This window comes from Nannospalax galili, unplaced genomic scaffold (assembly GCF_000622305.1).
Source record: "Nannospalax galili isolate Female #2095 unplaced genomic scaffold, S.galili_v1.0 scaffold744, whole genome shotgun sequence".
NCBI lineage: Eukaryota > Metazoa > Chordata > Mammalia > Rodentia > Spalacidae > Nannospalax > Nannospalax galili.
In genome coordinates this window covers 61,139-75,175 of record NW_008351509.1, presented here as the reverse complement: position 1 = coordinate 75,175, position 14,037 = coordinate 61,139, and the positions used below count along the sequence as shown (strand labels likewise).

The 14,037-nt window shown below is 46.3% G+C and overlaps 1 protein-coding gene across 1 annotated transcript in view; it reads right to left on the bottom strand.

Moving 5' to 3' along the window:
• Positions 1-2,551: 2,551 nt before the first annotated feature.
• Tex29 (testis expressed 29) overlaps positions 2,552-14,037 on the bottom strand; it is a 31,997-nt gene continuing 20,511 nt past the window's right edge. Inside the window, exons 3-5 of the mRNA XM_008848440.1 lie at positions 5,011-5,080; positions 3,470-3,633; positions 2,552-2,592 (exon numbers count right to left, since the gene is read on the bottom strand). Coding sequence (XP_008846662.1) covers positions 2,552-2,592; positions 3,470-3,633; positions 5,011-5,080 — 275 coding nt within the window. The remainder of the gene's footprint in view (positions 2,593-3,469; positions 3,634-5,010; positions 5,081-14,037) is intronic.

Below are 14,037 nucleotides of genomic sequence, written 5' to 3'. Positions count from 1 at the left end.
CACACAAACATATTCATATACACACAAACATATTCACACCTACCTACATACAACACATTTGCACACACACACATCACATCCATACATACACATTGCATTTACACACATCACATTCACACAAATCATATTTACACACATGTACATCACATCCACACATACACAGCACATTTACACATACATTATATCCACATCACATTCACACACACATCATATTTAAACGCACATCACATTTACACTCAACTCACATTCACACACACACACACACACACACACACACATATTGAGACAGAAGTTGAAGGCATTACTGACTTATCAGGCTGTGTCTTTAAGTGATTGGAACCTCAGAACTCCTAGAGTAGTATGTAGCAACTCAGTAGGCATGCTTTATTTGTGACCCATACCAGGACAGTCAGAACAGAACAGGCCCCAGATCTATCACCAGTTTTTAGGCATTTAGTGGTCAGTTCAATGTGAAACAGCTATATGTTCTAGTACTGTTTGGTTTTTAACTTGCCCTTCTGCAGAAGCCCCTGTTTTGTGGGGTTTTTTTGTTTGTTTGTTTTTTGGTTTTTTTTTTTTTTTGTTTTTTTTTTTTTTTTTTTTTTTGAGGCACAGCAAGAGCCCTGGAACTGTCTCAGACCAAAACCACCCCAGGGAGATGAGAGCTTTCCAGTCTTCATCACAGTCGTGCCACATTCAGAGTCTGTATGCTTTCCAACTCCTTGGTGACTATACCACAGAGAGGCCCTGGTATTCCTAAGAAGGCACTACCAAGGAAAGGAAAAGCTTTGCAAACCACTGAATTAGTGAGAGTTCCCCAGAAAAACCGAACCAACAGGACATATTTCACACATACAGTCCTGGTGACAGAGGCTAAACAGTCCCAAGATGTGCTGTGGCCAGCTAGGGACTCAGGAAACCAAAAAGTTTGAATTCCAGTCACATCCTAAGGTCTGAGACCCATAACAGCCTGGGTAAGGTCCCATGAAATCCAAATCCAATGCCACAGCCCAGAGATGGGCAGACGGGAAAGTCTCACCCAGCCTTCTGTTCTACCCAGGCCATCAGTGAGCCCACCCACATCTGTTCTATTCCATCTGATAAATCAAAGACTCGAATTCCTCCTCACCCTGAGTAGGCCACATCCACCCAGTAAACTCAGGGAGATAGTCATTGTATCAGAAAACCCCAAATCTGGCTCCTGGGCTGTAATATGCACCCTGCAGTTTAAATAATCCCTGTGTATATTAGTTACTTTTCTCCTTGCTGGGACCAAATACCCAGCAAAAGTAACTCAAGAAAGGACTTCTTTTGGCTCCGTTTGAGGGTTCGGACAGAGACAGAGACTTCTTCCAACAAGTACTCTGCTGCCTGAGCCCACGGGTCAGCTCCACCACAGTGCCACACTGTTCTTTGGTCACTTTCCCACATCAGCAGCTTCCAGACACATACTAACCTTCTAGAAGAGGCCTCAAGCTTCCACACAAGTCCAGCCTGTCATGTGTGTTTATAACTGAGGTTTACTGGCCCTACATCCTTGATGCATGTACCTGTCTATGTCCATCCTCATGATATAGTAGAGTTGGGGATATGATGAGAATCCTGCCATACTCAAGGCCTAAAATATGCGTTTGCTGTCCCTTTCCAAAAGCATGCTAGATGTCCATGCAAAAAGGTCAGTGAGATGCCTGTGAGAGGGAACGGGCCAGCAGAGACCTACCCTGAGCCCCTTCAACCTCCTGCAGTAAGTCTGCATCTCTGTAGAGCAAGGGCAGCCTCTATACCTACAACCAATGGGAGGCACCAGCAAGCCATACCTTAGGGCCTCCAGGGGTCTGCATCCTGACTGTTTACCAAAGCGACCTTCCAAGCAAGCCAAATCATCTCTGTCTGCCTGTTTCATCTCTTCAGAGCCACAGTCTGTGGGATTTCGGCCCTAGATGATCAGATGCTCTGCATTTCCAAAGGGAAGAGCCCAGTGCCCCAGATGAAGGGCTTCCCAGCCAGCTGTCCCATACAAGTATTCACAGAGCATTCTGAGCCTGGGACCCAGGCTGCACAGCCCGTGGGAGATCTTGCTGCTGACTAGGGTACCAGATAAGACTGGGCACGTTCAGGGTGGTATGGCCATGGATGGCTAGGGCATCAGAGGCAGGATCAGTTCTTCCTCCAATAGTCCTTCTCTGGTCCTTAGGAAGCTCCCACTGGAATGTCATAGATTCCCCGAGTCTGTATAGCAATGCTGCTCTGTCTTCTACAAAGAAGACTGGACTGGGTGGGTGGCCGCTTTTGCCAGGGCAGTGTTCTTGCCCAGTGGTCTAAATGTTCGCTTCAGGCAGAGGCCCATGGAAACCAAACTTGGTTCCTGCCTGCACCCAAAGGTGCTCTCTCTCCTAAGATGAAGCACCACTGGAAATGAGGCAGCTGAGGACAAGCAGCAACATTCAAAATACCTTTACTTTTTCTCACAGGTGATCACTCTGTCACACACATTAACAGTGGTCACTGAGCACATCACAGGCGTTCCCACAGCACTTCCTCCTAGCACTCTTCATTCCTCAATTTCTGGGTGTTGTGAGAGCACCAATGTGGCTAGGTTAAAGAAAAGAAAAAGTTGAGTGCTTTTCAGGTGGGCTGTTCAGCACCCCAAGGGGATTTTATCAAGGACTTGGTGTGGCCACATGGTAGCCACTGGGCAGGTATTGTCTCAGAAACTGGTTGGTGGGTAGACTGTGCTGGCCTGTAGTTCTCAATGCATCACGGGGACTGAAGCCTCAGCAGGAGAGTCTTTATCCCACCCGTCTCAACACAGAAGGTGCCAAGAACAAGGCAAGCTTGTGCCTTGTGGGTTTCATGCCCTAGGCAGGGCAGGTTCTTCCTGGCCCACTTTCCCTGCAGGCTACTTTGAAGCCAAGTCCATAGGGCTGAATAGGGAAAACAAGCCTTTCCATCCACGTATCACTCAACAGGAAGCCCATGTTTGGGACATCCCTTTCTCTAACCTTTCTCTAACCTGGCCTTCTGCTGGCCCAGGAAAAGCAACAAGGGGTCCACAATGGCCTCCTAAGAGTCAGTGACAAGCACATGATTTTGCCTCCCATGAACCAGAGTGGACAGTGAGCTCCTGTCCCTCTTCAGCTACCACCTCACAGCTGCAGCCACACTCACCCTGCAGTGGCTCCAAGCAATGACCTTGATAAACCTGCAAGTGCTGCTGGACTGTTCTCCAGGCTATGCACTGACTCAGGCTACCTGTGACACTGATAGCTCAGCCTTGGGGGAGGGAAGGCCACACTAGAGAGGGAAGAGGAACCATTTTACAGACCTGGCCCTCCAGAGTTCGGTAAATTGGAATTCTGCCCTGCCTAAAGCAGTTTCCCACTGTTGTTGGAGGGCACGGAGGACACTGGGCATTTGCCCAGGGAGGACCCGGAAGGACAGAGCCAGACACGGTCCCACAGCAGCCTACCTTCCACTTCCACGTCACTGTCAGTCTCTTTCTGAGAGGAGCTAGTAGGGGTTTTGGATGACTCTTCTTCTTGAGGTGGCGGTTCAGACTCCTCCTTGGTGGTCGTGACAGTTGGTGTGGGCTCCACAGGGATCTCCTTCTCTCTCCTGATGTCCTGTACAACGCTGGAGAAGGGAACCTTGATCACAGCTGAGCAGTTAGAGGTAGGAGCTCCTGGCCCCACAGGCCTCCCACCCTGTCCCCTGAACCTAGGTTCTATGATGAAGCCCACATGCTTTCAAGGTAAACACTGAACCATGGTCTCATTTCAATTTAAGACAAAATCCAGGAGGAAGGTAGACATTGTGCTGCAAGTCAGGCCATGCTGGCCACCTGAAAGTTGGCGGGAAAGGTATGTAAATCCTCTCTGTAGCTTTGTGCCAATCACAGGAGAGAGCTGTGGGCAAGTGGGCACTGGTGCCTGAAGGCAATGCTGAGCTAAACACTGGCCCTGCCCTGCAGACAGTGAGCAGCTGTGCAGCCCAGGCTGTACTTCCTCCAGGAAGATGACAGAAGGGGGCTCCTCTCTGAGACTCCCAGATGCTGACATCCTGCACAGGGGACATGGACTCGTTTAACCCAGAGTTTGGAGCATGACATGGGGCTTGTGATGGCTAATACTGTCAACTTGACAGGATCTAGAATCACTGACAAGACAAGCCACTGGGCATGCCTGACAGTTTCTAGATTAGATTAACTGAGGTAGGAAAAACCTCCCCTTCATTGTGGGCAACACCATCCCATGGGCCGGTGTCCTGGACTGAATAAAAAGGAGAAAGTGAGGAGCTAGAGAGATGGCTCAGCAGTTAACACTGGCTATTCTTGCAGAAGACCCAGGTTCTGTTCCCAGTACCCACATGGCGCCTAACAACTGTCTGTAACTCCAGGTCCAGGGGATCCGACAGCCTCTTCTGTCCTCCACGTGCGTTGCACAACACAGGTGCACTTACGTGCAGGCAGAACACTCATACACATAAAATAAAAATAATAAATAAAATAGTTTTTTTTTAAGGAGAAAATGAGTTGAATATCAGCATTCATCTCTCTGCTTCCTGACTGTGGATGTGATGTGACCAGCTGCCTCACACTCCTGCCACCATGCCTTCCCACCATGATGGACTGTAGCCTCAAACTGTGAGTCAAAAGAAACCCTTCCTCCTTCACATTGCCTTGTCAGATACTTTGTTACAACAGGACTCTAGGAACAACAGAGGACCAAGTTACCCCACTGCCCCTTAAGATGAACCATGGGACCTCCTGGGGGCTGACTTTGATCACTCCAGTAGGGGATGGTCCCAATACTTGCAAGCTACAGAGGCCAGCAGGACCAGTGAGCTAAATACTGCTCTTGGAGTCTCAGATGCCCACTGACCATTGGGGGTCACTTTTACCACAAAGAGGAGACATGTGCAGAACAGCAGCAGGCAGGTCAAGGAGGCAGGCTGAGAGAAGGAATAGCACCAGGCCAGTTCCTCCCACATGGAGGAACTAAGTGAACCCACCTGTAGATAATGGAGATGACAAAGGCCCCAGCGATGAGCACGATCAGGGCGGAGAACACCTGCACATAAACTGAGAGATAAGCCCCTGGCTTAGTGTCTAGACCCAGGCTAGTAAGAAGGGGACCAGCCCCACCCAGAGTGGAACACCAACACTGTGGTCTGCTTGCTCCTTCTCCGCCTCATCATCATCATCCCCATCCTCCCGTTGGCTCAGGATGCTGCAGATTAGAGGGTATTGCCTCCAGGCTCAGGTTGACTTATGACCACAGGTACCACCACTATGGAGTCCCACAGTCAGGAAGAGCCTCCCCCAGGCTCCCATACCCTTCAAGGGATGATAAAGCCTGTGCAGGCACAGAAGTCCCACCATTGTTGCTGTTGTCATTATTATATTCTTTTTCCATTTTTTCTCTCTCATTCAAGGGAAAGAAATGGGCTTACCGGCCAACAGTTGACTCAAAGGGTGAGACTTGCTTCAAGCCCCTTACCTTTGCTTCCTTCTTAACTACTTCTAGGAATCCCCATCCAGACATAAATAGTTACTTTTTGTGGCTGTGATAAAAATCCATGAGCAAAACCAAGTTATGGAGGAGTTAATTTTGGCTTCTGGTTCCAGAGGGAGAATCAATAATGGCAGGGGAGGCATGGCAGCAGGTGGCTGGAGCAGGAGGCTGACAGATCACATTTCATCCACACACAGGAAGCTGAGAGAGTGACCTAGAAGTGGGGTTAGGCTATAAACTCTGAAAACCCCACTCCCCTGTGGCATACTTCCTTCAGCAAGGCTCCATATCCTAAGAGTTTTATAACCTCCCCAAACAGCACCACCAGCTAGGGACCAAGTATTTAAATACATGAGCCTCTGGGGAACATTCTCATTCAAATCACCACAATCTGACTCAAGGGATAAGGTTTGCTTCAAGCCCCTAGCCCTGCTTCCCTCTAAACCACATTTAGGCATCCCTATCTCGCCAGAAATAATTTTGCTAGATATGATTTCCTTCAGAGGTATATTTGTTTCTGCAACAGGGGTCTGTGTACCTTGCCACACAGATCTGGAGCCACAAAACTAAGATCAAGATATCATCTAGGCCTGATCCTCACTAAAGGCTCCAGGGAGTCTCCGCCCTACTTTATCATGGCATCTGGTAGTTACTATTGACTTTTGACCCTTCTGTGTTTCTCACTTCTCTTGTGAGGATACTAGGCCTGTTGAATTAGGCAGGAGTCACCTCACCCTGCTCTGGTATGACTGCAGCTTCACTAATCACATCTTCAAAGAACCTTGTCCTACTTAGCATTAACTGTCAACTTGATACAGCCTAGACTCACCTGGAGAAGAAAAGAGTCTCAATTGAGTAATTGTGTTTATGAAGTTGGTCTGTGGGCATGTCTGTGAGGGACTGTCTTGACTGTTAATTGATATAGGAAAGTCTAGCCCACTGTGGGTGGTGCCGTTTCCTGAGCAGGTGGACCTGGGCTATATAAAGAAGCTAAAGAGCAGCAAGAAACAAATCAGCAAGCAGAGTTCCTCTCCATGGATCCTGCTTCCGGGTTCCTGCCTTGAGTTCTTGCCCTATACCCCCTTCAGTGATAGATTGTGACCTGGAAGTATAAGTCAAATAAACCCTTTCCTCCCCCAGTTGCTTTTGGTCAGCATATTTGGTCACAGCAATAGAAAATAAATTAGGACAACCCTCTTGCCAAGGCAGGCCACATGCACCAGCTCCAAAGGCCAAGCTTAGACATTTGTTTTGGACATAGTTGAATTCATAGCAGTTACAGAGCAAGCTATCCCTTAGGCAAAGGGGAGAATTCCAATGGGATACACACTCCCTTAACTGCTCATACCAATGTAACTCCATAAGCAATGGTCAGGCATGCAGAGAGTGCTCCAAGACTGAGACTTCACCTGGGATAAGTTGGAGGGATGGAATAGGGCCTGTCCTAGTTTGTTCTTCATTGCTGTGACAAAATACTCTGACCACTACCAACTTGGGGAAGAAATGGTTTATTTAGCTTACATCTCCTGGGTCACAGTTCATCAGGGAGCCCAAGGTAGGAACTCAGGGCAGGAACCTGGAGGCAGAAGCTGGAGCACAGGACATGGAGGAACGCTGCTTACTGGCTTGCTCCCCTGGCCCCTGCTCAACCTGCTTTCTTGTGCAACACAGGCCCACCTGCCCAGGGGTGGCACCACCCACAGTGGGCTGGGCCCTCCCACATCACTCATCAAGAAGATGCCCCTCAGGCCAGTCCAATAGAGGAAATTCCCCAACTGAGGATCCCTCAACCCAGGTGTGTCAAGTTGACACTAAAGCTATCCAGCACAGGACCTGAGATTGTGTGGTTGTCAGATGACAGCCTTTTGCGATTAGAAAATTGCTTTTTAAAGATTCTATTCCCACCACTCAGCTTGTTTTTTAAAATGATGGGGTGCTTACAAGACAGCTTTGGGGTGGCCTCTAGTGCTGTCACTCCCTACTCTATAACCCAGAGAAACAGTCCCAACAGTGAGTTGGGCTGACCTGGGACCAAAGGAAGCATGACAGAGTGGAACTCTGGGGATGGATCACAAAGATCAGAACTTCTACCCTGTTCTTCCAGTCACTGCATCATGAGGAAACTCAGGCAGCCCTCATGGCCAGGAAAGTAACTTTCCATGGACACCCAGAACTTACCCATAGGCACAGTTAGTCTTTTCAGAAGTAGAGTCTCCAAACCCACCAAGCCTCCAGAGATGCAATTATAGGTGACAAGTTGGCTGCCCCACCTAAACCCAAACCCAGTGAAGCCTCTAAGCTGTTGCTTTGAGCTACTGGGATGTAGGGCAACTTGTTATACAATAATGGAGACACAATACAAGGCACAGAGTGACTCCACAGAGAAAGTGCACTCTACATGTCTTTGATCAAACAGAACCAACTTAATGGAAATGTGTCTGTGAGTGAGCTAAGAGCTCTTAAGGTGAAAACCCACAAATCTGTAATTCCACATGATAACTCAGAATCATATGTGAGCATGGCACACATACTTAATGTTTTCATGCTTAATTATCAGCACCTTCCACATGTGGTAATGTTTCCTTGTCCCTGATGTCAGGCTAACAAAAGAAAGAAACAGGGTATATGAGTCTCTCTTCTGTGTCTACTGTTAGGAGCCACACATGTGGTTTGCCAGCAGCCATATATTGTGACTGCTCTTCCCAAACACAACAACTAAACAAAAGATTATTTTCTTGAAGGAGTACCTCAGTAACTTCTCCTTAAATACAGTTAAACAAAAGTTTTGAAATCATCTCAGCAAGTCCCTTGAAGAAACTGAAGTCAAATACTTAGAAGAAATGACATATTAAGTAACGTACCCTAAATCAAGACTGAAGAATGAAGGCAAGTCTTTCTCTTTTAATTCCCAGTTCCTTCTGAAAGATCTAATGCTAATTCCCCAAGTTCATATTCTTAATAATACAGATTATGCCATAACACAATGTGCACTTCAAACCAGCCAATTTAAGAAGTTGGTGAAAGGTTTTCATAACATGGAATTACGTGCACAAAGAACTCATAATACCCTGTCACCGAATACTACAACTTACACAGCACAAAGGTTCATTTGCCGCCTTGAATGAGAAAGATGTCAAAGAAATGAAAAATAATTTGAGGGCACAGTGAGAACCCAAATGCAGGGCTCATTGCCCAGAACCTTCCTACCGATGGCCCCACCTCCCACCTTGAAAGACATCAGAAGTTAAGAAAAGGCAGAGCCCACACACTCATTTATCAGAGATGGACAGAGGAAACATATCTGCGGCCACAAGAGAATGATGTGGCCTCTTGCCAAGCAGAAACTCCTGAGAGCCTGTGCGGTTTTCTGGGTTCCAGAAGAAGACCCACGACTGAGGTGCTACAGAGACAGTGACTCATTCTCAAGTGAGTGACGTGTAAGGTAACTTTCTAGTTTAAGCAACGTGTGATACATGTGCAATATTCACAAAACTGCCACCACCTGCATACTACTCTGATGAAAAGCTGACCAGAGGAAAAAGCAGTGGTATCTTGGATACATCCTTAAGGGTGGGTCTGCCTTGAAGAATCAGCTCCCCACGTCTCACGGCTGGATTTGTTTCACTGCGGTATATGGAAGTTGAGATACTCACACCAGTTCTGCAGCTTGGCCTTGGAATCAAGTGAGCGCCACATTTTCATGTGGAAATTATGAGATGCTTTTTGGATGCTCATTTCTCCAACTTTTCAGGAGCCCTGAATATAGAATCTTCCAGAAAAACCTCAGTTGCAGAAGCACTGTCTTAGTTATTTTTCTGTTGCTGTGATAAAATACCCCGAGAAAAGCAACTTTACAAAGAAATGGCTTATTTTAACCCAAAGTTTGAAGGCACAGTCCATCATGAGTCAAGAAGGCAAGAACCGGTCATGCCACATCCACAGCAAGAAAGCAGAGAATGGTGAATACCCATGCTCAGCTCACCTGTGACTTTTGATACAGTCCAGGATTCCAGTCCAGGGACTGGTGCCACCCAGGGAGGGCAGGTCTTCCCATCTCAATTAGCTTAATCAAGGTACTCACCAGAGCATGCCCAGTAGTCACCTTCCAGGTGATTCTAGATCTCAAGTTGACAACTGAGATTTACCATCACAATTCCACTGGTCAACCTGAGCCCAAGTACAACACATTAAATCATAAGATTTTACCTCTTTTCCCTCAACTCTTATGTTCATCTAATAATGTAAAATACACTCCACATTCAAAAGTCCCCATAGTCTTTAACAATTCCAACAGGTTAAAAGTCTAAAGTCTATGTCGCATCTGAGACTCAAGGTAATCTCTTAACTGAGAGCTCCTATAAAATCAAAAACAAATTACATATTTCCAACATACAATGGCACAGAGTAAACATTCCTATCCCAAAATGATAAAAACCAAGGCATAGCAAGGAATGAATGGACCAAAGCAAGAGCAAAATCCATCAGGGCAATAACCAAATTCTGTAGCTCCATATGCAGCATCTGGAGCTCATGATGAACTTTTCTGTGCTCTAAAGGACTTAGGTAGCCCCATCCCTCCAGATCTTAGGCTGGCTCCACTCTATGCCTGTAGCTTTCCTCGGCCTAAGTCCTACGGTCATGGTGTCTCCAATATCCTGTGATGTCCACTTTAACTTAAATTTCACCTTCAAGGCCTCACGAAATGGCCTCCCAAGAACTCCTTGCATGAATTATGACCCTGCCACATATTGCCTGACCTCGACTTCTCTGTGAAACCATGGAGCAGGATTCCATAACTCCCTCAAACTTGCATCTTCCATGCATACAAGACACCAGTAACATATGGGTGACACTGACAAGTTGTACTTCTCAAGAGAGGTATCATGACCTTGGACCACAGCTATATCAGCTTGTGTGTGCTGACCCCAAGGAAATACATCCCTAGGCAATTGCCTTTGAGGGGCAAGGAACCCCTTCAGTTTAAGCTTCCTTCCTTCAAATGAATTTGGATCTCCACGGTATGGAAGATCTTTTGATGGGTGGAGTTTTACCTTCAGGGCACCCTTCCTATTGTTCCAGCACAGCCCAAGAGGCCTTTCTTCTGTGGTACTGATCTCTTTAACAATTACAACTGCTTTCTTAGCATCAACCTGAATCCTCGCCTGGCCTTGAAATCTCCTCTGCCAAACAAATTAGTCTATGACTTTAAATTCAACTTCACTAAAGTTCTCAGGACACAGGCATAAAGAAACCAGATTCTTGACCAAACTATCACACCAATAGCAACTATTCCAGTTCCTGATAGAGTCCTTGTTCCCATCTGAAATATCATGATCCAGGCCTCACATTCTTCTCTCAGCATTCTTTTTCTTCACACTCATACCAGAATGGCCCACTAATCTCTGCTCACAGTAGTTTTCTAGACCAACACTTTGAACTCTTCCCACAAACTAGTTCAAGGGCCTAGGAACCGTACGGTCAGGTTTATCACAGCAGTATCCTCACTCCTAGTACTAGTTTAATGTCCTGGTTATGTTCGTTTGTGCTCACAGTTTGAGTGTTTAGTGCATCATGGTGGGGAAGTCAAGGAAGCGCGAACTGGTTATACTGTTTCCACAGTCAGAACATAGAAAATGTTGAATGCTTGTGCTCAGCTCACCTTCTCTATTTCATACAGTCTGGGATCCTGGCCCGGGGAATGGTGCTGTTCACAGTAGGTAGGTCTTCCCATCTTTGTCGGGAGCCATGCTTGACATAAGCATAGGAAAAAAGAAGAGTGCCACTTTAAGAGCTCCTGAGCTCTCTGCTTCAGCGGTTTGAACTGACAGGCTGTGCCTCCATGATAAATCAGGTCTCTTAGAAACTTAGATTCGGTTCGGTCTTCAGGCACCGGAGTTGGTGAGGTAATGCAGCAACGTGCAGCATCCGTAGTTACTTTCTGTTAGTAAAATATCCATGGTGATTCCTTGATGATTCCTTGGTTACCCCAAATCTGATTCCTATATAAGATCTGTGTTCCTCACAACAAAAAGCCATTCTGTGATTGCTCACCTGACTGCTAAGAATTAAACTTTTTATAATAAAATCAAGACCTTTGTCTTAACTCTTCTTTTGTTGAAGACCCAAGCCTGGTGGGCTTGAGGGGTGTTCGACACATCTTAATAAACCTAATCAAGATAATCCTCCAAAGACATGCACAGATGATTCCAGATCTCATCAAGTTGACAACTGGGATGAACTATCACAAGTGCCTAGAAAACTGTCATTCTCTGTCTGAGAAGTACACCTCCATGATAGACAAGAAGGGAACCAAATTCTACAAGCATGTTTCTCCACCTACTGCAGTGTGAACATCAAGCCACTAACACCACACATAGCAGAAGCAGCAAGTGTGAGCAGTAGCAGATTATGGTTACATCACCAAAAGGCCCCAGGTTCACCTCAGGAGAACCTGCCATATGCTGTCACACATCCTGCGAAAGTAGGCATTGGAATATAACACATGGTAGGCTAACTGGACCTGGAAGGTCTGTCTTCTTCTAGTTTGTTTTCTATTACTGTGATAAAGCACTCCGATCAAAAACAACCTGGGGAAAAAAGAGATTAGTGCATCTTACATGTCCAAGTGACAGTCCATCTTTGAGTGAAGTCAGTCAGGAATTCAGGGCAGGAACCTGGAGGCAGGAACTGAAGTGTGGATCACAAAGGAATGCTGCTTACTGGCTTGCTCCTCTGTTCTGTGCTTAGCCTGTTTTTTCTACAATTCAGGATCATCAGCCCAGGGGTGGCACCACGCACAGTGGGCTGGGCCCTCCCACATCACTCAACAATCAAGAAAATGCCTCACATTCATGACCACAGACCGATCTGATAGAGGAAATTCTCCGATTGAGGGTTCCTCTTCCCAGGTATGTCAAGCTAACAACTGAAGCCAACCATGACAGCCTGGGATTCAAAATGATCTGGAAAGTCAGGCCTGGCTAACGTGGTGGGCTTTGAGACAGGAACCATGATGATTCTTTTCAGGAAAAGACACTAAATCTTTATGTGACTCTCCTCCATTGTATGCACCTGGAATAGAGGTGCAGTTTCAGGGTGATATTAGCAAAAATGTTGAAGACCACACACACACCAAGTCCCTCCTCCATGACAGCAATGAGAAACCTTTTTTCAGAAATCAGAAAATTGACAAAATACAGGAGGAAATCTGTTTGCTTGGGAAGAGTAACTGAATTTCAGTAAGAGCAACAAGCTTTGGGCATTTTGACTTGCCCTGCTCCCCTCTCCTGCCTACCTTCTGGTTCCAGATAGCCTTAAAAACCAACAGACCATAAACATGGTGAAAACTTACAGCCTGGCAGCCACTGTAGAGCCAGATCAAGGCTAGAGCCTTTTCAAAGTCCCCCTGCCAGAGGGCTATCTGATCTTCCCAGGGCTTCCCTGGAAGACCCCACTTGTGAGGCTGTCTTTATGTGACCAGACCTGCAGCTCAGTTAACGAAAACAGCATTTTCTCTCAGTATTTGTTGAAAACCATCAGAGATAGTGGTTGAGGCTGGCTCAAGTGGTGGACAGTAGCTACGGGAAGAGGGCTGAAACCAGCTGAAGAGGAGATCTCAGTTCTATTCCTGGGAATCCAGAAAGCCGCATGCATACCCAAGGTTCTGAACAGACCCAGGAAAGACTGGAGAGGCCCTGGGCTCTCACTTCTGGCTGACCTTGAGGATCTGTGTACATGGGAAGTGAAGACTATGGCAGAGTTAGAAACTGTCTGGCTGAAGTTACGCCACAACATGCATGCAGAAGCCCTTGGTGAAGGACAAACATGTCGGAGCTTCTGTCCAGTCATTAGCTGACCGCTAGACTAAACAACCAGAGTCATCAGAGGCCACACACCACAAAGAATACAGACTTTGCAGATTCATTCAGAAAAACTCATCAGGCAATAACTTATTTTTAAAAATACGGCAGTAACACTAAACCCTGAGACAGGAGAACCTAACTTTCAGAGTCACTGTGCTATATTACTTAAAATCTCAAGTTTTCAACCAAAAAAAGTGGCAGACGCAAAGAAATAGGAAGGTATGGCTACTGGGGTTGGGGATTTAACTCAATGGTAGAGCACTTGCCTAGCAAGCATAAGGCCTTGGGTTTGGTTCTCAGCTCTGAAAAAAAAAATTATGAAGTACGGTTATATACATGAAAAGTGCCATCAACTGTCCCTAAGGAAGTCCAGATGCTGGCTTTACCAGACAAAGAGTTTAAATCAACTATTCTAAATATGTTCAAAGAACCAAAAAATCATGTCTAAAGAACTAAAGACAAAAACATTCCAGCAAATAGAGAATACTAATTTTTAAAATTTTTTATGTATATGAATGCATTGCCTACATGTGTGAGTGCACCCATGTCATGTATCACCCACAGAGGTCAGAAGAAAGCATTGGATCCCCTGGAACTGGAGTTATGATAGTTGTCAGCATCTGGAATGGAGTTTTACTCAGCAGTAAAGAAAGATGAAATCA